Source organism: Clarias gariepinus, chromosome 16, assembly GCF_024256425.1.
Source record: "Clarias gariepinus isolate MV-2021 ecotype Netherlands chromosome 16, CGAR_prim_01v2, whole genome shotgun sequence".
NCBI classification, from domain to species: domain Eukaryota; kingdom Metazoa; phylum Chordata; class Actinopteri; order Siluriformes; family Clariidae; genus Clarias; species Clarias gariepinus.
In genome coordinates this window covers 1,554,723-1,580,000 of record NC_071115.1, presented here as the reverse complement: position 1 = coordinate 1,580,000, position 25,278 = coordinate 1,554,723, and the positions used below count along the sequence as shown (strand labels likewise).

The following is a 25,278-nucleotide window of genomic DNA, read 5'->3' as shown; positions in this document are numbered from 1 at the left end:
GAAAGGTCACACACCTGGGGGCAGGCTGTTGCGGGTGGGCGTTGGTCAGGTCCTTTGCAGCAGACACCGTGTCAGGAGGTGGCAGTTCAGGAGACGTCTGACTCAATTTAATATTCCCTAAAGAGAAAGAAAGACTTCATGTCTCTTTCACATTTAAACCCAGCCGTGTGTTCAACGTTTACTAAAAGAACAATAAGGGAACTCTCAGCTCTCAGCGCAGAGATACTCTGACGTCTGCACCAGTTTGTGTCTCCTAATGCACACCAGTCGTTTGTTTGTTCATGTAAAAGCTAGGTGTTTGAACCAGAGTGGTCTGTGAGCCGAGAGAAAAAGGGGGAGATTGTGGCTAAAGCTCACAGAAAGCCTCTGTCTGGGCTGAAGGTTTGATTTGTCTCAGCAGGACTTTTAAATAACTTACAGAATGAGAGAAAAAAAAAAGGTTTATGATGTTGGACTGTAAACGTCCTGTAAGTTTGTTTACGGTTGGATTCTTCTGCATAGTTTTTTTAAAAACAGACAAAAAAACCCAGAAAGAACAAACAACTAAAGCATCATCTACCAACAATCAACTCACAGCCGCTGTACAGTTATGTCTCACCTGCGTTATTGGGGTAGGAGTCCATGTCCAGGTAGGAGTGCTCCTGCATTTCCTGAGGACCGCCCACAACCCCGCCCACCACCATGGCCCCTCCGCCCTCCACCCCCATCAGGTCAGAGAAGTGAGGGTGGTGCTGGCCGGCCTGTGCCAGAGACGGATAAAGAGAAGATGACGAGTGTGTGTCTTTCCTGTGCAGTAAAGGGGGGAGGAGGGAGGAGCCTCCAGCTACCCCGTGAAGCCCCGCCCCTCCAGGGAGAAGCCCAGCTGTCAGGCTTAGACCACCGCCCTCTTTGTCTCTCCATGGCAACCAACAGAGCTTCCAAGACACGAAGAGTGAGACGGAAAGAAGCACGATGCCGCAGAACGTCACGATGACGGAGAGAAGGCTGACCGAGATCTCTGAAAGACAGACAGACACACAGACAGAGCAATAAAGCCTTATTCAGTTGAATTGAGGGTATAAATTGACAAAAGGGGCATCGATCAATGCTCTAAAACAGCAGCAGGGACAGGTACAGCATGCTCATATTAAATGGATTTCTGGTTAAGGTGAGGTGAGACTCCTTTGTGTAAGGAGTCTCCAGAACCAGTGCTGTGTAACTCTCAGAGGTAAAGCTGCAACTCAGAATAAACCTGACTATCAATCCCAAAATGGGGAATTTACATCTTCAAAAATACAATGTGTCCATCAGTCTGCCTCGTGTTCGAGCAGCTACTGATACTACTGAATTCTTTCAGCGTTCTTCTTTTTGAGAGGAGCCTGGAGACCTCAGAGGCCCAGAGAGTAACCCAATACAGAATAAAGAAATTGAGGGGCTTAAAACAAACAGAATTTGAGCAAAAGGCCAAAAAAGAGGGAACAAATGGTGTGTGACAGAGAAAGAGAGAGAATTAACAAGTTAGAGACAAAGAGTGTAAGAAGAAGATGGAAAAGAAAATACATTTGGCAAAGAAGAAGAAAAGAAATTAGAGACCTGGGGTAAAAAAAAGATAAAAAGAAAAATAAAAAGAGAGGAAAAATGTTAAAAGACAATTGTAAAGAAAGGAAATAAAAGAAATGAAAAAAAAAAATTTAAATGATAATGACTTTAGGATCTAAATGAGTCGACTCCTGCTGGTGAGCCGGGTCAATTGTCTGATGCACTGAAAGCAGGAAAAACTCCAATCCTTTAGTAAAAAATCTGCTTAAAAATTATCGAATGGGGCGTCCACCTACTGTACGTAGCTAAAAGGTCATTAGTAAAATTTTTAGAAATATGGTAAAAAAAGAAAAAAAAACAGAAGGAGTGAAAGAAATCATTAATGCTATTTCTATTGCACATCATGAACATGCACATATGGCAGTAACAGGATGGTTTCTGAGGGCATATGTGTGCAGAGAATGAGAACGATAGACAGCGAGAGAGAGAGAGAGAGAGAGAGAGAGAGAGGATTAGAGACAGACTAAGGAGAAAGAGTATTCCTTTTCTAAGTTCAGATGAGAAAGAGCTCCAGAGAGTAACAAAAAAAGAGACGTAGCATTGTGTATAGAAATAAGAATCCAGTCCCCGGATAATCCCGAGTCCCTGACTGGAGAAGCGGAGAAGCAGCGGGTGGGTTTATTCCTCCAGGGAATAAAAGGCTGTCAGTACGATGACTCTCTCCACACAGACGTCTCTCGCCCCCTGATTAAGCCTCTAATAGGAGCTTTTAATCACAGACACTTTTATGACATATTTTGCGGAGTGTTTGAGTGAATCATCGCTGGATTGAGGTTGGGGTGAAGAGGTGGTGAGGACTGAAACTCAGAGACGAAATAAAACATCTGTCTATGGAACGGGCACTGCATCCGTCTGTGTGGGAGGCCTTAACCTTGATGTCGGGTTTAAAAATAAACAAGTAAATATACTTCAGTCCTGTCTCTCTGCTGGTGTAACTGTGATTGACCCACGCAGGTCACAGCTTGGTTGCGACCGACAGATACAGAATCTATGCCTTCTTTTGCTGTGACTGACAGGTACAGAGACCATCCCTCCATTGCTGACGCTGATACAGAGCTAACACCCATAGGCCTTTTTTGTCCATGAATGACATGCTAAAATATTTTAGCATTGTCCATCCCCCACCCCTGCCATGCCCAATTTATTGCCCCTCAGTTCTCTGACATCATCCCCAGGCAACACCTACTTTGCTTGGTGGCACCATCCACCAGGCCACACCCGCTCAACTATCTGGTGTCACCCCCATGCCACCCCAACCTCTTATCTCTGTAATACCATCCACCAGGCCACACCCCCCCTTCACTCTCTGCCATCATCCACCAGGACACACCCACTCAGCTCTCTGGCATTATCCACCAGGCCACACCCCCTTAGGTCTTTGTCATCATCCCATGAGCCCAACCCCCCAAACAACTATCTGGTGTCACCCCCATGCCACCACAACCTCTTATCTCTGTGGAACCATCCAACCAGGCCACACCCCTCTTTCACTCTCTGCCATCATCCACCAAGCCACACCCGCTCAGCTCTCTGGCATCATCCACGAGGCCTTACGTCATTATCTCTGTGGCACCATCCGCCAGGACACCCCCCCACAGCCTACGTAATACTTAGGCCAGACGCCATCAATTCTTCGGCAGAATTGATCAAGCCACACCTCTGGCATCATCCCCATGCCACACCCCCCTCATCTATCTGTCATAATCCCATAGGCCACACCCATTCAACTCTCTAATATCATCTCCCAAGACCACACCTTCTCTGGTCCCATTCACCTGGCCATGTCCCTTCAGCTACCCTGCACCATCCCCCCCAACTGGACCCTCAGCTCTATGGCACTATTTACCTGGTCACGCCCCTTTCATATTATGGCACTTACAAATAAATACCTATGGCAGGAAAACAACTGGCTCCACCCCTTTTTCTCATGCTGATATTTCACTCTTTTTCCAGCCCACATTATTGCCCCCCCCCCACTCTTTTACTTCTTTTCTGCATCTCTGCTTTCTCTATTCAATCACACACACACACACACACACACACACACACACACACACACACACTAAATCTATTTTGTTCTTATTGTGTTAGAGGAAAGGAGCTCGGCTTTCTATTTCCATCTCACCACTACTCCATATGCCTTTTCCCTTTCTCTCCATTCCTGTCCCTTTCTCTTTCCTCCTTCTTCCTCTGGTTTAGATCTCTGGCTTGTTGTTAATAATAATAATAATAATAATTAAAAAAAAGAAATAAGATCTTGGAAATGGAGGATGTAAAGAAGTGATCTTTTGAGACAAGACCACTGAGAAATGGGAGACGGGAATAAGGGATGACAGGATGGAAAGAGGACAGAAGGACAGAATGGGAATGCAGAAGGAATTGGCAAAATTTTTGAACAGAGAGATGGAAGGTAACAGATTGGTGCGAATGTTGAATTGGACGTGGTGGCCAGCTGGTCAGGGTAACGTATTTACTGTGTGCTGTCAGGGAGATGGAAAGAGAGTGAAGCAGGATAATAAAAGCGGCGAGCACTTTCGCCTGCAAGACAGAAAGCGAAAGGCAGAGACAAGCCAAGTGGACAGTGATGGAGAGGAAAATAAACGCAGCAGGCGAGTGTAAGAGTGTGGAGAAGTCAGAATAAATCCCTGCTTGCTCTTCCAAAAGGGTTAACGCATCGACCCTTTCCAGAGGAGAGAGGAAATAAAAAGCACACCAGAGGCAGAAAGCAGCCGGCGGTTTATCCAGCCTGATCGAACGCAGCGTAACCAAAATAGTTGAAGCTGTCAAACGTTAAGGCATTAAGCTTTTACATTTACAGGCACAGACGTTTTTGCTCTCTTGAGATGTACTGTTTATGGCATTGTATTCTAATTTTATTTGGATATAATTTCCCGAGAGAAATCAGATAGCCTGCTAGGTGATGTGCATCACAAGCAACTGCTCATCTAACAGGCAGGAATAAAGTGCAGCGTTAGCACCTCATTCACAACTGAAATTACGGGTTTTGTGAAAGTTACGTAAGTGTTATGCGAGAGTTATGAGTTATGCGAGAGCTGTACAACTGGTGTACAGTATGAAAGTTATGCAAATGTAACATGAGACTTACATGAGAGTTATGCATTGGATTTATGAAAGCATTACTGTATGTGAGCGTTACACAAGTTTAATGTTGGAGTTATTTGACAGTAACATGGGGGTTTTGTGAGAGCTATGTGAGAGTTATGTGACAGGTATGCAAGCGTTATGAGAGTCATTTGAGAGTCATTTGAGAGTTATGCGAGGGTAATGTGAGGGTTATGTGAGAATCATGCAAGGGTTATGCGAGTGTTATAAGAGTTATGAGAGAGTTATGTAAGGGTTATGTGAGGGTTATGAGAGAGTTATGTAAGGGTTATGTGAGGGTTATGAGAAAGTTATGCAAGTGTTATAAGAGTTATGAGAGAGTTATGAGAGAATTATGTGGGGGTTATGAAAGAGTTATGTGAGGGTTATGCGAGAGTTATAAGAGTTATGAGAGAGTTATGTAAGGGTTATGTGAGGGTTATGAGAGTGTTATGAGAAAGTTATGAGAGAGTTATTTGAGGGTTATGAGAAGGTTATAAGAGTTATGAGAAAGTTCTGAGAGAGTTATGTAAGGGTTATGTGAGGGTTATGAGAGAGTTATGTGAGGGTAATGTAAGGGTTATGAGAGAGTTATGTGAGGGTTATACGAGTGTTAAAGGTTATGTGAAATAAGATATTTTCATATTAATGTAAAATTCCTGCTTTACTTTTAAAAATATTTTTTTTTCTTGCAAAGTAGTATTTAAAATGCAAAATTCAACAGGAAAGTGTTTATTTACATGGATTTGACAATTAATTATTGTTTGATTTGCTGCATTTTTATTTAAACATGGCAGAAAATGCATATTGTTTTAATGAGGCATAGTATTTTCTTTTTAAACAAGAAAAACAACAACAAATACCCTAAACGTAATAAAAATATATTTAATTTGTTTTATATTCAAATTTGCGCATTATTATTTTGATAAAACCTCATGTGCAAAGATAAAGATACCTTAAAAAAGTGGAGAGAACAATCTCAGCTAATGCTCCTGATGCTCCTAGAAACCTTTTCTATTCTTATATCGTACGTATTTGCCACCTTCGCCATCCTTCCAGTTCATCAGAATTTGAACTCAAAGCTGCCCAGAGGTCCAGGTGAAGTTCTAGAAGTTCTTTTCATTTAGAGTTTTCGCAATTCGCTTTCTCTCCACACCACTCTGGAATCACATTGGCGATTTTGCTGTTCAGAGGTCTGAGTGCGTCAGTTATTTATATCGCGGACCAACAGAGATTGAGAAAGAAATGGTAGAGATGTATTAGCACGCAGCTCCGCTCGACTCAGACCTCGCCTCTCACCCGAGCTGATCTCTCCTGATCTGATTACCTGAACTTCCTGCACTGTGGTCCATTTAACTGCAGTCAGATCTGGATCATGTTCATTCTGTAGTAGCTTGAGCCACTGAAGACGTTGTTACTGAGATAATTTCTCAGCACAGTCAGGCTTTTCTAAGGATTCTTTTTTTTTTTGTTGTTGTTGCTGCTGTTAAGCTATGGGGAAAAAAAACAATGTCGAATGTTGTTTTTAATTCAAGAACGCTATGCATGTTATGTTCTGATATTAACTGTAAGTGTTTCTATAGTAACAGCTCATTTGGATGAACAAGTACAGCAGATGCTTCAAGCTTTAATAAGAAGATGTTTGTTTTGGGGACATTGAAGGAGTATCCAGTGTCAAGGCATTGTAACAGTCAAAGTTAAAGCTGTAAATTGTTTAGGACAGAAGACGGAACTCTTCTTTGTGCTACGTAGTGTCAATAAACAGAGGCTGATAAAAGAACGACCGGTTATACTGTAGCTGCTGTGAAATAAATGACAACAGGAACTTATTAATGTAACCTATTAAACGTAATGTGGATAAATTGCTGCCGTGTAAGAGGAATGAAACACTTAGGGACACAAGGGGAGAGGAAACGAATCAACTTCAGCCTGGGAGGAGTAACTCTGCTTCATGACACTAACCTGTCACTCATTGTTTTCCTATAACAGCACAACATGGGATGTTGAATCCCCTACATAATCTGCTCCAAACAGAGGATCTTACAGGAGAATGATCTCATTTTAAAGTGATTGTACTGTATCTATTGCTAGTTCTTAACGCAGGATTGAAACTGTTGAGAAAAGTCATAAAATTTCCCCTGGTTATGTTTTAAAGTAACAAAAGATCACATCTTGATTTCTATTGGGTCACGCTTCAAGGATGGAATTACATGCGTTTACGTGGACAAACTTGCATGACATCACAATGTTAGCTTGCTCCCTGGAAAATATACTGTACATGCAAAAGATTAATACAATTAGTTTCTGAGCACAATGTGTTGTTTTTTAAAATATTTTTTTATGCAAAAAAATTCCGGAGACTTTCGGACCTCGTTTCAATCCCACTCAACACTTCACTGCCTACACGCAAATACCTGAATCATGTTTCTCTTTTAATCGTGATTTAATATCTAATAACCAGGGTGGGATTAAATGCAGGATCACGTCCCTTGAGTAAGTATTAATAAACATGCTAATAACGTTAGCCAAAGTGCGTTTTCACTCGTGCGGGGTTGTGTAGCACACGACACGCTGGGACGAAATGAAATGTGTCCGCTTCCAGACTGCTCCGCTAATTAACACAAAGCGGTCAGCGTTTAGTTAAATCAAAGCATCCTCTTGTTCTCCAGATAAACAGGACGTTTTTTTTTCACCATGGCCAACTCAATCTAGGTCTCTTTCACCGGTGTGATTGAATTACTCTCATTAGTGCTCTCTATTCCTGGCCTTTCATGGGATTCAGGATACCTCCTGGGATGCCCGGGTGTTGTTTTTTTTTTTGCACCAATTTGCACAGGTGTATTATTTTTATGCTGTTCCCTGTTAAGCAAAAGCGTTTTCAGCGGAGAGAGACTAGAGAGAGAGAGAGAGAGCATAGAACTGTAAACAGTAATGAGTTCGTCTGTGTAAACAGGACAGGCTCCCTTGTGCTACCTGCGCCACCCGTCGTCGTCCATCCTGGCGATACAGATAAATAGCTGAGCTCAATCAAGCGAATGGACTACTTTTAGCAATCGGCCAATCTAATGCTCTCTGCAGAGATCTCTGTAGTGCTGTTCTGTCATGTAGTTCAGCAATCATTCGTGAGGTTCCTAAACACTAACCTAGCGTGACTAATGTTAACTGAAGACTGGAAGAACAAATTAGCAAGATGTATGTTATTTTTTCTTTTGCAGAAATGCTAAAACAGTGTGCTAAACCGCTGTAGAAAACATGTGCCTGACCACTGGGTCTGAATGCAGACGCTCCCAGTATACAGCACTCCTGAAGCAGACAGGCATAAGGGCCTTGTTCAGGAGCTCGACAGTGGCAGCTTGGCAGTGCTAGGACTCAAACCCTCCACCTTACTATCATATATTTTTTATTATTTCCCCGATTTTCCCCCTAATTTAGTCCCATCCTATTCCCACCGGTCACTAGGGGGCTCCCACATCAAGGCTACAGTACTACCAGTCGGGGGGGCAGAAGACAATCACGCGTTTTCTCATCCGAACCACGTGATGCTTGCCAACTGCATATTTTTAAACTACTCATTCACGCATGGTTGAGGGTAGCGTAACACACTTGGAGCGATCTCCGAGACGGGCAAGCACTTTACCACTGTGCCACTCTGGGGCACTAACCCAGAGTCTTAACCATTTGAGCCACCACTGTCCTTATGTCAGTTAAAAATGTGTATGTCTACACTTTTAAATAAAGGTTCTGGGAAGGTTTGGTCAAATTAAAACATGTGGTTAAGGGAAAAAAAAAAACGTTTGAGAACGTTGACCTTGAGAAGTGTGGCCTAAGCAGGTGACACTATTACAAATATGTAAGCTTAGCTTATGTAACAAAATTAGCATGATTTCACTCCTTGCTAATGCTTTTTGGGTTCTCACACAAATGTAGGTTGATGTTCCGAATTTCCCTGTGATTTAAACTTAACACAGCGACTAAAAGAAGGCGTGAAGGTGTCCTGTCAGGTAAGTCGGGCAGCCAAAGCATCACGCTGTGCCTCCAAGTCATATACGTCCTTACAGAATAAAATCGGTGCCATTTACAGCACAGCACAAGGACGTTCTATTTTTTCAGACTCATTTGAATAAGCATGGCCAATAACCACTCATAATTAATGTTATTGTGATTCAATATGAATACTCCATATTGTAATGATTATAAATGAATATGAATATGATTAATTACCTGTGTCAATATGTCCGTTGCGTCCCCTCAACATGTATCTGAACTCCTCGCAGCTGGCGGTCTGGCTGTATCCTCCCGAGCGGAAGCACAGCTCCTCCACCAGCACCAGCGCCTTCTTGCACAAGTCTTCTTCCCAATCCCCTGACATCCTCCAATCCGCATCGCACTCCTAACCCACGAATTGCGGCACAGCCCCACACCTGCCCACGCAAACCGGACGGGATCTGAGTGGGAAAAAATTTAGGCCACTTTCTTTTTTTTTTTTATATTTGTTTAGAGACAAAGAGGCTTCATTCAAATATCTCGTTTGTAGCACTTAGTTAATTGGGGCTCTTAATGGCTTCCATATCCATCGCTTTCGGAGCCACATTCATCCTCTTTCGTGACAGCATCGGGTCTTTGATCAAGGAAACGTGATGAGAATAACTGCAACAGAAAGTGGATCAGATTTCTCCAGGATTTTTTTTTTTCATTTACATTCTAATTGTTGTTATAGATGCTTCCGACGGCATAAAGTCCTAGTCATGGTGAAGTAACCATGGATATTTTTGGCAGAGAAAGTGGTACAGAATTCGTTCCTTCGTTCTTTCTCAGAGCAGAGTTAAATTCTGGGCTGTGTAGTTCCTCAGGGACACACTAACACACTCTCCTGCTTTCCCCATTCAAGCTTTTTGTGGTTCACGGCTGCTTTGGAAGAATGTCCAACATCGCCTGAGATAGGGAGAGAGAGAGAGAGAGAGAGAAAGAATAAGGTGATGGGCATTAAATTATAACAAGAAACAAATATTAACCATCTGCTCAGTATTCAACTCCAATCCTCTGGAGTTCCATAGTCTCAGACGCACTGAGGACGAAGCCATTGTTAGCCTGCCATCTTAGTCATCTGCCCGCTAAAAACGTGGGTGTGTAATCCGTTCGTGTGTCAGACTGCGCCTGTGACTACGGATCTAAGAGATCTGGCTGGCGGTGCCGCTTTGCCCTGAGCTCATTCTATGTACAGAAACCAGGTCAATGCCCCTCCCATGTCTCGCTCCAGTCTCTATCTTCCCTTACTTCTTCTTCCACACTGCATTTCATTTTCTTTCTCTTTACTCCCATACGCCTCCTGTCACTCTCACCACAAATCCACATGCAATAAATCTAGACACATGTCCCTCCAAAAGGGAATTCTTCGATAAAGAATCATTTCTTTCCCAGTTAGTGTCCCTCAATGACAATTTATCAAAGAGTATAGGCCCCGGGTATAACTACAAGACGAGTTAAAGGACATTCAGGACAAGATCTCAATCAAGGCTTTTTCATTTCCAGACTCAGTGGGATAAAATCTATTTTTACGTAAGGAATTTGTTCTTCTGCTAAGAAAAGAAAAATGTTTATGTTTGATTAGTTTCCTTTACTTAATACTGGCTTAATGTTGCATGCATTGTGAAAAGAAGTCTGCTTTGATTTAGCATTGCTGCAGTTAAAGACACTGCTTCGCCAAGCGGAACGTCGGTTTAGAAATGCTAAAATATTTGTTGCAATATCGTTAGCATCGATGTGTTTTTGAAAGTTAGACTTACTTTATTAATTTAACATTGGACCAGCATTTACAACATTGCATTGGGATAACATCGAACCACTGGCTAACACAAGGCTGCAAATATGACCCCAAAACATTGTTATTTTTTTTACTGAAGAACACCTTTGAAAGGCTCCACCTGCTGGGATTTTGTGTTGTAACTAAGCCTGTTCCCTGACTGAGACAACCACGTGCCACAGCAGTGAGAGCACTAAATGCGAGCCACAGGTTCACCAGAGAATCTGCTACTGCGTCTAGTAAGTACAACATTCTGAAATAACAAGCAACACAAAATAACTACCAAAAACTAACTAGCCCTTACCTCAGGACGTGGCTGAAAGAAAAAGAAAATAGCATGATCAGCAGTGCTATGTCCAGGACACACAGGCCATTGCTGCGTGGTGTCCAACATCTTTGGACAGTACATGGCACAAGAGGGCAGGGGTAGCTTAGTGGTTAAGACGTTGGCCTACTGAAGCTGTGACTGTTGGACCCTTGTCAAGGCCTTTAACCCTTTAGCTGCTTCGATGAGATGTATAAGGATGTCCTCTGGATAAGGACATCTGGGAAATGCCATAAATGCCATAAATGTAATAAAGGAAACACATACTATAAATAAAATTCTGTTAAAATTCTGTTCTTTTGAGGTAATTATTTCAATGGTATCTCAACATTGGTCTGATGTTTTGCTGTGTTTTGGTTGGATGACACCATCTACAATCCACCAACTGAACAGCGCCAAACTTACGGAACGACTAGAAATAAGTTGATTAAGAGAAATATAAATGAAACATGTTAATAGTAAGACAGACTATTGGGACTCCTTTTTACATCAAGCTTACATTAAAAACAAGCTTTGCTGGCACTTTTTACATGAGCTGTTAGTTCTTTTTTTTTACTTTTATATTCAATTATTATTATTATATTAAATAATGAGGATCTCACTGTGAATCGTGAACGTTAGGATAAACAAACAATGAATCTATTGCTACTGAACACCTTTCTTTTCACCTTGTTTTGTCTCTGCGTTCTGATTCGCTAGGAAAAAGTCACTTCCACAAAGACGTGTTCTGAGGCAGTTTGTTTAAAGCTATAGACACTGAAACAGTTTGCTTGGAAAAGGAGTGAAACAGAAAGAACATCAAGCAGCCAGAATGAGAATAGGAGTATAGTATGTCATTTTTAATGCTTTGGGACAAACTTGTGTCACTGTTTAACCCACTGCTTCATTGTGACAGGCACAAGGAAACCTGAGACTGATTTTAGAAACCCAGACGTAACTCATAAGTGTTGATGGAGGAGAGTCTCACCTGAGTCTCACCTGAGTCTCACCTGAGGAACAAACAAACATGCCCACATGGACCAAACGGCAACCTGTCCAATGCAGCACAAAGGTTCCAGAACACCCAGTGCACCACAGCCCACAGGGTCCAGCAGACAAAGATCCCAAGGCACGGAACTGGCCTCTCAACTCCCCAGATCCCAATCCGATTGAGCCCCATGGGATGCACCAGACAAACCAATCTGATCCTCAGATGCCCCAACACCCCGTAACGCACAACACCCAAAGAGTCCGCTGCCAACGTCTTTGTCTCTGACACCAGAGGACACCCTGTGGAGACCATGTGAATGGACAGAGCTGCCCCAGCGTCACAATACTGGGCATAATGTTTTGCTTTGTAATGTTATGACTGACTGATTGACTATATGGTTTATAATTTCAAAGATTAACGCGCCACATGGGTCAGGGCCACTATTCAACACCCAGCATATAAACCCTTTTATCTGTACAGGATGTCTTTCCTGTCTCGATCTCTGCTCGATCAGTGCCGTCTTTCAGCCTGAATTTCAATCCAAGAGAAAAAAACTCTGTGTGTCAGCAGTTATGCTGTAACAGAGCGTGGAACGATACGACAAACTGACAGGATGATAAACGTACAAACGAGAACAATCACGAGTCTGCTTTCAGGTTTCAAAGGAGATCACATTAACCACACTAAATGACTTGCATATCAATGTTTGTAATTAATACATGATATTGAGTCATGTACAGGATCCATGTTAAGGCTTTTTTTTTTTTTTCCTGGATTACCTGCGCTACCTGCTGAGCGGATTCACCGAGCCGCCTGTGCTGCAGCGGCGCTTTACTCTCCACTCTCTTCGCACACTGCTGAAACAGATCAGCTTCCAAAGCTCTAAAGTTCCTGCTGATCCTGACGTTAACACCGCCACACCCAGCATCACACACATCGCTAAACAGCTCAGCTCAGTCTGCATTGCATTTTGGGATTTTGAGTCTGGAGTTGGTTTTGATGGTTCTCTGGGTTTCTTATTAGTGCGTCATTGAACTCTGTCTCTGAACTGTCAATGTGATGGGCGGAGTTTCACTTTAAATAAGGATCTACAGTCCCGAATGAGGCTTTTCTTCCCTCGTTATCTTCATCCTCTGTCAATTTATCAATCAATCGAGGGTTTTAAGGTGTGATGGATGAGATTTGGGTCAGGGCTTACATGCATTCTCTCTCTCATTCTCTCTCTCATTCTCTCTCTCTCTCTCTCTCTCTCTCTCTCCGCAATCAGCCTCAGCTCTGAGATGCTGGCTAAAAGAAACTCTGACATTTATTACCGTCCATCCGACATCCTGACTATTGTAAAAACTAGAGCGCATTAAAAAGCCCCCACTCTACACACACACACACACACACACACACACACACACACACACACACAATACACACACAAAATACACACACTTCATTTCCATATCTGTAAATCAGTCTGACTTTAAAATGCTGCGTATCGCAATATGAAAGATGGGTGCTTGGCACCTGAATGAGTGGCGATTGGCCAGGAATGAGGGGAGAGACAGAGTGAGACAGAGTGAGACAGAGAGAGAGAGAGAGAGAGAGAGAGAGAGAGAGAGAGAAAACAGAATGAGTTGACAGATTGGAAAAAGAATGTGAAAAAGCAAGAGAATGCATTACATGATTCTTAATAAAAGTAAACAAACATTTAAAAATGATGTTTGATTATTATTATTATTATTTAATTTCTGTGTATCTTGGTGATACTCTTTCAGAGATTTGAAATATAATGGAAAGTATGTGCACCCCTACTCTATTCTTTTGATATATGAAATTGTTGACAAAAAGTAAAAAACAAAAACAAATATAAAATCCTAACTGTATTCCTGATGAAGATTTGGACACAGGGAATCTTCTCAACCAGCTTTAGGAGACAATTTACCCATGAAGCTTTTCTTAAACTTTCCAACTAAATCAAGCTTCTTCATCTCACTGTGTAAATACGTTAAATTCATTATTCAATTCATTTATTTTTCCATAAAATTTCAACCACTAGGGTTTATAGCTTTATATAAATTCTAACCTCTTGAGCGGTGGTACGTATACATGTGTCATGCATCATGTGAACACTCCATTGTAGAAGGTAATCTGTTGGAACCAGGATTCAGGTGCAAGTGTAAGGATGTGAGTGACTTCAGCAATGGTGATGTCTAGACGACTGGGTCAGAGTGTCTCCAAAACTGCAGCTCCTTCGAGTTGTTCCCAGTCTGAAGTGGACACTTGACAAAAAAACGCTCCAAGAAAAGAGAACTGATGAATCAGCAGCAGTGTGATGGGCAGCCAAGGCTCACTGATGCATGTGAGGAGTGAAGGTTGGCCCGTGTAGTCGGATCCAATAGAAGAGCTGCTGTAGCTCAAACGTCTAAAAAGTGAATTCTGGCTCTGATAGTAAGAAGTCAGGACACACAGTGCAGGTGAGCATCAGACCTGGACCACGGAGCAACGGAAGAAGGTGGCCTGGTCTGATGGAGCACATTTGGTGGACAGGTGTGTGTGTGTGTGCGTCACCTATCTGGAAAAGAGATGCACTATGGGAAAAAGGCTAGTCAATGGAGGCAGTGTGATGCCCTTCGTGATATTCTGCTGGGAAGCTTTAGGTCTTTTCATCTAAGTGGCTATTACTTTGACATTTACCATCTACTGTACCTAAACACTGTTACATAGCGAGTTACACCCCTTCATGGAGATGGTGTTCCCTAATGACCGGGTCTTATTTCAGCAGGATAACACTGACACCCTGCACACACTGTTCAGGGATAGTTCGAGGAACATAATGGAGAGTTTAAGGTGTTGACACTACCTTCAGATTCTCAAGATCTCAATCTGATCGAGTGTCTGTGGGATGTGCTGGAAAAGCAAGTTCGATCCACAGAGGCCCAACCTCACAACTTACAGGACTTAAAGGATGTCGAGGAAGCTTCAGTTCCAGTTCATCCCAAAGGTGATGGCTCAGTGGGGTCGAGTTCAGTCAGGGCTCTGTGCCGGAAAAACTCAAATTCTCCCACTCCAACACACTCTTTTCACAGCATGTCTTCATGGAGCTGTTGGTCTTACAGGGGCATCTTCATGCTGGATGAGTATTTGCTCTCATAGGGAAATTGCTGATGATACACTGTAGAAAGAAAACTGTGTGCTTCAGGCTTTTGGAGAAAGGCCATGTATGGGTGTTTTTGTCAAGGGTACACATACTTTTGGCTTATATATTGTATATTTGTACTCAGTTTTCCCAGCACCTGTTTAGCTCCAAAATCTTTAATTCACCTCCTTATTCAGTTAAAATCCATCTCCATTAAAAAGCTCTCAATACTATCTCACTCCGTCGCCACCTTCTCCATTCACACCATCGTTTCCACACTCCTCCATCTTGCACTTCTGAGCCCTCTGTCTGATCCAGACATTTTTTTTCTCACTCGTGTTTCAACTAAACAGAGTGGTGTTAAAACATTCGCTGTAAGCGTTCTGTCACTATTAATATTTACAGTATCTGAGAAAGCAGGAAAGTGACTCCGAAAACAAGTGACACGGCATTTCTGAAATCCACACGCCGTCCCAGACGCCAGACACACGCCACGCTCCGGCACGCTGCAACACAAAACCTCTCATTGAATGAGTCTCAGCTCCGGTTCAATATCCACAGGAAAAGCAATCCACCACAGACGTGACCTGGCAACCGGTGAGGTCACTGTCCAATCACACGAGGGACGCAGCAGCAGACCCGAATCACGGCCGACTTATCACGTCTCGGAGACCGCGGTGCCCGTAAGGTCGGTCTCCAGAGCCGCCGTGGTGATAATTAATCTCCGAGCAGGATGAGGGATGCGATAAGTAATAAATGATTTAACATTTTCTCATAAAATACTGAATGAACATGTGATGAACAAGTGGAGTTACTGGTATCATCCAGAGGTTTTTTATATAGCACACACTCGATTGTTTTATTCCTTTTACTCCACAGCAATTTACATTATAGCAGCTTTCTCTCTCTCTCTCTCTCTCTCTCTCTCTCTCTCTTTCTCATCTTATCACATTACTGAGAAACCACAACGTATTGAAAGGTGTCAAAAAACGTTACGTTATGTTTGAGCCCTTTTACAAGCGCTTACATTGGAGACTCCTTTCATTAATGTTAATTAAGCATTTAATCTCCTTAAAGTTTAACAAGTACGCAAGCTTTTAGTTTGCCAGTTACTATAGAAACTAGAACATATTAGTGAAATAATATGGATCTGCACTAATATCAAAGCTGCGTTTAGAGAGAATTAATCAACACCTTCTGACCAATCAGAATGCAGAATACAAATGCACTTTTTTTTAAAGGTAGATCTATTCTGACTATTACAATATCATAATGAAAAAAATACTTGTTTTTTCTTTTTTTTTTTTTACCTCTTGCTAATGTTAAGCACCAGTTAGTCATCAATGCCACCATTTTCCAGGCCTGCAGCCCACCTGGAGCCTCATGAAGCACACAGCTTTAAGGCATTACCAAAGTAAGGAGGGCTGAAACAAGACCCGCACTTAATATATAATGATAAGACGTGCCAAAATCGGGGAAAGAGAAAGATAAGGTGACAGATGAGGTTGGAACGAGTCTTGATGGAGCGCATGGCTGGACCCGGGGCTGGATCTCTAATGGACAAGAGCCTCCAGTTCGAGTCAGGCATTAGGATGGTTTGGGAGAGGTAACAGTGTGGACAGCTATCGCTAAAGGTGTACTAGCTGGAAATGTTTAAGATAGAATAAAAAAAAAAAATCACGCCTAAATCAAAACTACTGCCTGTGGTATCTGAAAGGGAGACACCTCCAGTTCGGTTTTTAAGTGGGATCATAAATTAAGGTTAATTAAATTAATGAATTGAGGTTTCACGTCGATATATTCCAAATATATTTACATGTCTTTTCAGAGACAATCAGAGACAGTTGCATCACGTGACAGTGATTGCGCCTGTACATTAGAGCCCCAGTGGGGTCATACTGTTACACCCCGGCACGTTTTGGCGACATCTCCGCTGTAGGTCATCAGCAGCCTCGGTTTCAGATGCACTCGCTGGTGTAATGAAGTGGATAAATGACTCTGTCATCATTTTGACCCTGAAATGTGTTTGAAGGAGAAACTAAACGTCGACAGATTGAGCATACATTGTCTGATCGACTCAAAAATTGTGCAGGAAGCGTAATGTACAGTATAAGATCATACATCGAACCTGTGTACTGTATAGAACATCAGGCATATGAGTTTACAATCCAGGGCCGCAGGTACACTCAGCACTGTCGGGAGTCAGGTCTACAGAAGGAAAAATAAATATTTATCTGTCCACTTTACTGTCCATAACAGAACACCAGACACACACAGACACAAGTGAGCGGAGCGGTATTGCAGGAGCGTATAGTCAGTAATGACCGAGTCTCCCACAAATCGCTTTAAATGACCTGTTATTGCCACGCTGAGATAAGAGCCTCATCTCTACACGCAATTTCTGCAAATACAAAGGCGTCCAGTCAGCCCACACACTCCACACACCACGCACTCCACACACACACACACACACACACACACACACACACACACATAGAGCTGCTTTTTAACTTTGTGATTTACTTCACAATGACAGTCATGCAATCACGTGATTCTGTGTATTGTTGTAAAGCTTGCAGTGATTGATCGTATGGACAACAATGGAGACACACACACACACACACACACACACACACACACACGCTAATATTGCTTATTTAGTTTCCAACATGGTGCCTCTTCCGCATTACTTTAGAAAAAATAAAAATTGTAAACCTTAAAAAACAAACACACACACACACACACACACACACACACACACACACACACACACATACGTTTTATACTGTATATATATAAAAGTAATTTTAAATACATCAAAATTTTACTCGCAGTTCAAAATTTAATTCACACCCATGGACGTAACCATGGCGACGAGCCGAACTTACTGGATGTAACTAAGCGAGTAGTTAAGAAGCTCCCATTGGATAATTCCTGCAGTGATTAATACGGTTCAGCTGCAACATGTTATTTAACTCTAACTGATGCAGTGAGGAGCTTCTCATTTCTTTCCTAAACAACCACGTCAGAGGACACGTCCTGGGGTCATGGCAAAGATGTTCCTCGGTTTTAGAAAGATCAAATTATCGTCCTACATCAAGCAGAGGAAACAACTAAGGAGACTGCTGAAACTGCTAACGTTGGTTACGAACGGTTATTATTAAACCCTGGAGCGGTGAGCCATCATCTCAGAGGACGAAATGTGGTTGGAAAAATTGTGAATAATAAACGCTTATTGAAGTCAAATCAGAAAAAAACTACAGTAGAACTTGCAGCTGTGTTTAATAGTGTCAGTAAGAGCATTTCTATAGACACACACACACACACACACACACAATGTGAAGAAATCTTAAGGGATTGTGACTAAACAGCTGTGTAGCCTTAAGTAAACCACTCATCAGTGAGTCTAATCAGGAGGAAAAAAAGGGCTTCAGTTTGCTAGAGAGCATAAAGACTGGGCTTTGTAGGGATGGAAAAAGGTCATGTGACCTAATGGGTCCAGATCGAGCCTATTCTAGGGCGTGTCAGGGTAATAAGGAGACAGTGTTATGATCTGGGGTTGATCAGTTACTCAGGTCTAGACTCAGCAACGTTATGGGGCAATAAAATGAAGTCAGCTGGCGACCAAATCAGCAGGTTATCACATCTATGGAGGTTCACATTTAAAATTTCCCTATTAACATGTAATAATACAATATTACAATTAATTAATTCCTGCATTATTAAAACCTTTAAAATAAAACAGAAAAGTGTGCATAAATAGAAAGTTACATCAAATACAAAAAACAGATTTTATATATAACATAAATGAAATAAGAATTGAAATATAGATAAACCTACTGTTATAGGAAAAAAGTGGAAGTAAAATAACGTAACAAAATTTTAATGCTACAAATAAAAAAAACACACAAAGGAAAATTTAAAAAAATATTTTAAACTGAGCACAAAAGCAAATTAAAAAGTACAAAAGTAGTTAAAAATGTACAAATGAATATAGCTTAAAGTCTATAATAATAAGAATTATGTTACAATCATAACATTTTGTGCAATGTTCTGTTACTTTAAAAATTGCAAATAAACTATCAGATTAAAGATATAAATGCATTAAAAGTAAATAAATAAATGAATAAATAAATAAATAATAGTCCTTTCAGGAGAAATGTACTAAATCCATACTAATAAACTTTCTAGTATTTTTTCTAGTGTCTGATTTCAGCCATACAGAATTTAATCTTGATTTTTCTCGTTAGATTTATTTCAATTCAGCAAAAGTTCGATAATCAGCTTGATGCTTAGGTGTGATATGGTGCAGGATTTACTGATGTCCCAGAAGGGCAGGACGCACATGCAGGTCGACCAAACTTTAATCAAACCAAACCCGTGAATCAATACTTGTAATGAGAAAGAGGCCGCGCTCCAGACATCAGCAAACATTAACCAGGGGAGCAGTCAATAAAACTCGAAACCTGAAAGATGATCAAAAACCAGGGAATTAACACGAGAATGTACAGCTTAGGGTGAAGACCACATCTGTGGAGCACTGATTGCTCCAGATCCAATTAGTGCTCTTCACCTAAACCCAGGATATTCCATAGACTCTACTCATTGGCCAATATGCTAATACAGTGGCTTGAGCTCGGTCATCCATGTCCTACAGGTCGTCCCATGTCCAAACCCATTTAACATTTATTCTGGTTGCTTAATTTACACCGATTCAAGTTGCTGGTCTATAACCTGCATTGCTGCTGTCACTCAAAGTGGCCATGCATTAATGTATGATTTAATTCAGTTGTAACTGATGAGTTACATTAAAATCCATTCTCTGCAGGGTCATCATGAGTCCTCCATGGAGACTAAAACCAATTTGTGTACCAGACTGGACCGTGGACATTTTACCATTGGACTCTATGGGGATTGGCTCACACTTGGATCCTAGTGGTCATTCAGAGGACTGCAGGTTCCAGAGATTCCTACCTGCCTGCATCTGATTGTGTCGCTCCACACAAGCATGTCCACGTGCTGCTCCTGATCTACAACACACCGGCCCGACCGGTACAGACACGCCCCAGAGCTACGGCAGAACTGTGCGCTGTCCGGGACGCGCTTTACCTCTGGCCACGATGACGGGAACGCAAGAGGGCAGACAGTATCCTGAAGTGTACACAGAAGAGTTTAATCTGATTAAAACTAAATGATAACAGCCTTAAAGATTCCACTTTCCACCGCAAGTTGTTGATTATGTAAATATGTAATTAAAAATTAAACGAGATAAAATAAAAAGCAAAGTAAAACATTCTGAGGACTTTCAGACATTTTCTGTATATACTGTATGAGGATAGTGTGGCCTGGGCATTATCCTGTCCTTCTCACTCTAAATCATCTAATCCAAATGAGCTAATTAGTGTGTGTGTGTGGGTGTGTGTGTGTGCGTGTGCTGTGGCGTCGATAATCGGACACACACACACACACATAGCAACTCAAGTCTCTCTTTCACTTTATCTTTCTTATCTTCTTTCTTTCTTTTATTTTGTCAGAACTTTTTTCCCCTCCTCTTTAAACCATGTCGGCTTAGCGAGCCCTCATCCTCTCGGAGATTTCCTGGACGCTCCGCTGACACGTCTACACTGCCAGGCATGACCGGTTTCTCACAACACACAGTAGAAATCAATCTTTTCCTCCTCCTCCTCCTCCTCTTCCTCCTCCTCTTCACACACACAAAGAATTCCACGTTATAGGTTTCCTCGCCTGTTGCCGAGTTCAGGGTGAGTCTCTGATGTTTCTCAGCAGAAACCTGATGCTTCGTGACTTTCGGTTCGGATTGCTTTGACTGCTGGGTTTGACAAAGAGCGCTAATCTCCTGAGTGTATCGAACAGGATATTCCTGCATGATTTTTCACGCAGCCCCGACAAATCGCTATTATTTATTTATCTTTATCCAATCAGTAATTCTTTTCTTTTTTCTTTTTTCTTTTGCTTATTTTTGACTCAGATCACGCTTTCATTCATTCGTTCATTTATTACAGCTCGGACTATGACGTGGAGCCTAGCGTAAGAACCTGAGCTAGCTCACCTTCCCATGCTTGTCTTAGCCTCCCCCTTGCTTTATCGGATTACACTCGACCTCGGAATGTGTGTGTGTGTATGGGCTGTAGATGAAAGACCCGTGACTGTGGTGGGGATCGTATCATCACCTCCTGGTTCAGTCACGTATGGGTTAAAATACTGGACATCTTCTTAGCTAACATGTCTGATTAAACCATCCTAGTCATCATTATTAGCGTCTCAGACATGCCTGTGTGTTCTGGATGATAAATTCTAACACGGTGGATTGTGCTGTTCTTTGCAGTGGTTATTAATTTGTTTATATATATATACAGTACTATGCTATGCAGCACTATGCTTGAAGTCTTTTGTCGATTGTCAACGGCTTTCATGACTGTTTATGAAATTTCCCGGTTTGACTTGAACGCCCCTCACTCCAAAGAAGTGTTTTCTGCTCTAAAGCCATCAAAAAAGCATTAGCCTTAGTTTTTAGTTTTTTAACACTGCAAGCTGTCACATATGACCTCATATAAGAATGCCCCTCCCCCATTCTGTTGCTTAGCTCTAATGATTTCTGGAGGGGGCGTGGCTCAGCAGTAGCTCATTTACATAGACAATGAAACAGCAAATTTGGAAAAGGAATTTGGTGTATAAAATGTGCATTACTGTATATGAAGGGTATTTCAGCTTGGGCGTGAAAACACACACACACACACACACACACACTCCAGGGAGCTCCGAGACCAGCGTTAACTTGTTTAATATAGATTTTAATATGGGACCTTTAAACTGTAACCCGAGTGTTTGTTCGATCATTTACAGCAGGCGCTCCAGGTTGGAATAGAATTATAATGAAATACCCCACTATCGTTTCTATAGCAACAGCTGGTTTACAGATAGTGCCTTTGATGATGATTTCCGAAATGGACAGTTTTAACACATAACGTGTGTTATGGAAGGAGTCTCCAGTTACAGTCATGATTAAGGCTCCTATTTTTAGGGCGGAGGAGTTTACTCTTCTTTTACGGTTTCTCAAGAGAGACAATAAAGTGATGCTGCGGGAGGAACGAGTGTTTATCGCTGCTATTACGTATGTGAGAACAAGAACCAACTAATTTAATGCAACATTAAACAGATAATAAATAAAAATTTAAACTGTTTCTAATTTGCAGTTGAATAGAACTGTTAGGAGAAATAATCAACAGTTTCAGTATGGTAAGAGTAACTCATCATCGTCATCATCATCATCATCATCATCATCATCGTCATCATCAGATTCTGCTGTTGATGATTTTACCGTAACTGCACAGCACGGAGTGTTTCTCACTCAGTAGTGAACGGCTCATTAGGGATATAAATCTGGGTTTCTGTAATCACACTTTGTGACAACGTGCTACACAAATATCTCCAAGCTGTATATATATATATATATAATTTTTTTTTTTTAAGAAAAGGTGTGTTTCAGCGTGGACGCACAGCCCATGAAGATCTTGTGGAAAAAAAAATCTAGCTGTGTATGTTAGGAGGAAAGGCTTGAGGGTGGACGACAGGATCTACATGGAGAACATTGAGGGCATTTGGTACATTCATACACACACACACACACACACACACATGAATATATCATACACTCCTTTCTTTGACATCTCTCCCTTTTTCTCAGCCTGTAGATGCTCATCTCTGTTACAGCACTGGATCCTAAATTATCCGGCCGTGGAGAGAGAGGACCGAGATGAGACTGGGAGAAGGATGTCTGGGTGTCGCCGTAGATCGAGCTCCTCCACACACACACACACACACACACAGAGCCCTGCTCAGCAGCGTCATCCTCGTCTAGAGGGAATTAGCCGCTGCCCAGCGGTGTGTGAATGGGGACGGAGGGTCCGTGTTCGCTCGCCTGGGTGGGACAGGACGACTCACCGGAGGAGACGTTGCTCTCGGAGAGAGAACGTTTCCTCATGAAGCACACCATAGCTGCATTATGACCCCGTGTGAGGGATTCACATGCAGTAAAAGATGTGATCATTCTGCATGCATGCACGCACACACACACGCACACACACACACACACGTGCAATGCAAACGCAAAGTCACGATCTGACGCTCCAGAAGCACAGGGAACAATAGTTTTGCATCTTATTACCGCACGACGATACAGGAAGCGCAGAGTCACGCGCACAGAGATCCTCTTTATCCCGATCTGTTAGTTTCCCCAACCAGCATCATCTGTGTCATCCATCATCATCATCATCATCATCATCATCACCATCATCATGTTCCTCAATGCAACATGCCATGCAGGAGCGAGAGGAATAAAAGCAGCTCGGGTACTGTACCTGGGGTGCAGGGCTGTGGAGAGACGGACGGATGCAGGGATGCAGAAGGATGGATGCCACAGGCTAGACTGAGAGGCAGAGAAGAATAAGGATCATCTCTCCTCCTCCTCTCCCGTCTCTCTCCTCTCCGTCTGTCTCTCCTCGCTCTGTTTTTCCCCTGCCTCCTTCACAGCATGTTTTTCCCCCTTTCTCTCTCTCTCTCTCTCTCTCTCATACTCTCTCTCTCTCTCTCTCTCTCTCTCTCTCTCTCCTGTCCCTCCCTCCATCCCTCGCTCCATCCCTCACTCCACCCTCCCCCTCTCAGCCATGTGCCCGGAATACTAAACGAGCTCCGTCTCTGTTTGTCGGCTGTAGTGCTACAGACATCACCGATGTTCATTTCGATTCACTTCATCGATACGATTCACTCCACTGAGTCGACTCTTTTACACTATTTGACTCATTGCACATTCTATATATACTGTATATGTCCATATGCTGATTTAATTTTTATTGTTTCATGTTATATATAATAGAGAAAATGTGTTTGCCAAAGAAGCTACTTCTGAAGTTTATGCAACATGGAATTGCAAAAATTTCAGGTTGCTAACTTTAGCTTTTTTCTGAACAAAAAATCTGTAGTGTCCATAATCATGTTATATTCATGCTGCAATATGTGAACAATTTTGCATTTTAGAATAATACAGACACTTTTTCAGGTTTATGTCTTTTCAAGTGAAATCTAAATTGGCCAAGTTTTATCTGAATGACAATTAAAATCATTAAAGATTAGAATTCAGTTATGGACAATTCGAACATAAAAGGACATGAAATTTCATTTAGCAAATGTGTGTTTTTTTTATTAAATAAATATATAAATGTGATTGTGATAATGTATAAGCATTAATTAACATGTAAAATTATGTTATATGATCCTCTCTGATAATCCACTTTTTAGGTGAGACACTTTTTAGTACCATCACAGTGTTTTGGCCGATAATTATTTCCACCTACATAATATTTCACATCCTGTTTCACACTAATAGAAAAAATATAGTTGCAGAATATAGGTAGCATTGTTTCCTTGCACTTCCAGGGTCTGGGTTCAATTCCCGCCTCGGGGTCTGTGTGCATGGAGTTTGCATGTTCTCCCCATGCTTGGTGGGTTTCCTCTGGGTACTCTGGTTTCCTCCAGGAGTCCAAAGAAATGCAGATTAGGCTAATTGGCGTTCCCAAAATGGTCCCATAGTGAGTATGTGTGTGTGTGTGTGTGTGTGTGTGTGCCGTGTGATGGAATGGCACCCTGTCCAGGGTAAACCTTGACCTGTGCCCTATGTCCCCTGGGATAGGCTCCGCCCCTTGACCCTGTGTACAGTGAGTGAGAGATAAATAATCCAAAGTGTTTTAAATTGACTCCGTGAGGATTTTTACTTTTTGACATATGTTTTAAAAAGTTCAAAAGGTGGACACTATTTAAAAGAATCCTCAAGAACCGAACATTTTTGTTGTAAGGAAAAGCACTACTTCCAGCACTTTATACAGGAAAAAAGGCTCCTTTAGGGTTTTTTGGATAACATTTGGATTTATTTTTTGTTTCCATAAACAAAATAATGGTTAAATGGTTTTTGGCTTAAATTTTTTCAATTAAATAAAAAAATTCGAATGACTTTTTTCGAAAAAAAGTTTCTTAAGGATTCTTTGGATCCTCACGGGTTCCTTGCTTTCTACAATGCCCTACTTTCCTGAATAAGACAAACTACACCTTTCTTAAAACATTCCCAGATGGATTTCTTTAGTCCTTAACAGTTCTTAGTTTATCTAAAGTTCTACGTGAACACATTTGCGATTATGAAAAAAGGAATTTGTAGGAGTTCTTTGTTCTGTTAGGCGTTCTTACATTGTCATCAGAAAGTCTTCAAAAGGTTCCTTGCAGGTTCTTTGAATAGTTCATGGTTCCTAAATTCTTAAGCCTATGAATAAAAAGAATAAAAAAGATTCTTTAAGTGTTCTTTAGGCTTT

General features: G+C 41.8%; 1 protein-coding gene across 1 annotated transcript in view; it reads right to left on the bottom strand.

Annotated features, from left to right (window-relative positions):
• Nucleotides 1–23,456, bottom strand: part of syt3 (synaptotagmin III) — a 48,780-nt gene extending 25,324 nt beyond the window's left edge. The window contains exons 1-4 of the mRNA XM_053514033.1: nt 23,281–23,456; nt 8,902–9,612; nt 599–997; nt 15–117 (exon numbers count right to left, since the gene is read on the bottom strand). Of these exons, the coding sequence (XP_053370008.1) occupies nt 15–117; nt 599–997; nt 8,902–9,049 (650 nt within the window). The 5' untranslated portion in view covers nt 9,050–9,612; nt 23,281–23,456. The remainder of the gene's footprint in view (nt 1–14; nt 118–598; nt 998–8,901; nt 9,613–23,280) is intronic.
• Nucleotides 23,457–25,278: the final 1,822 nt, after the last annotated feature.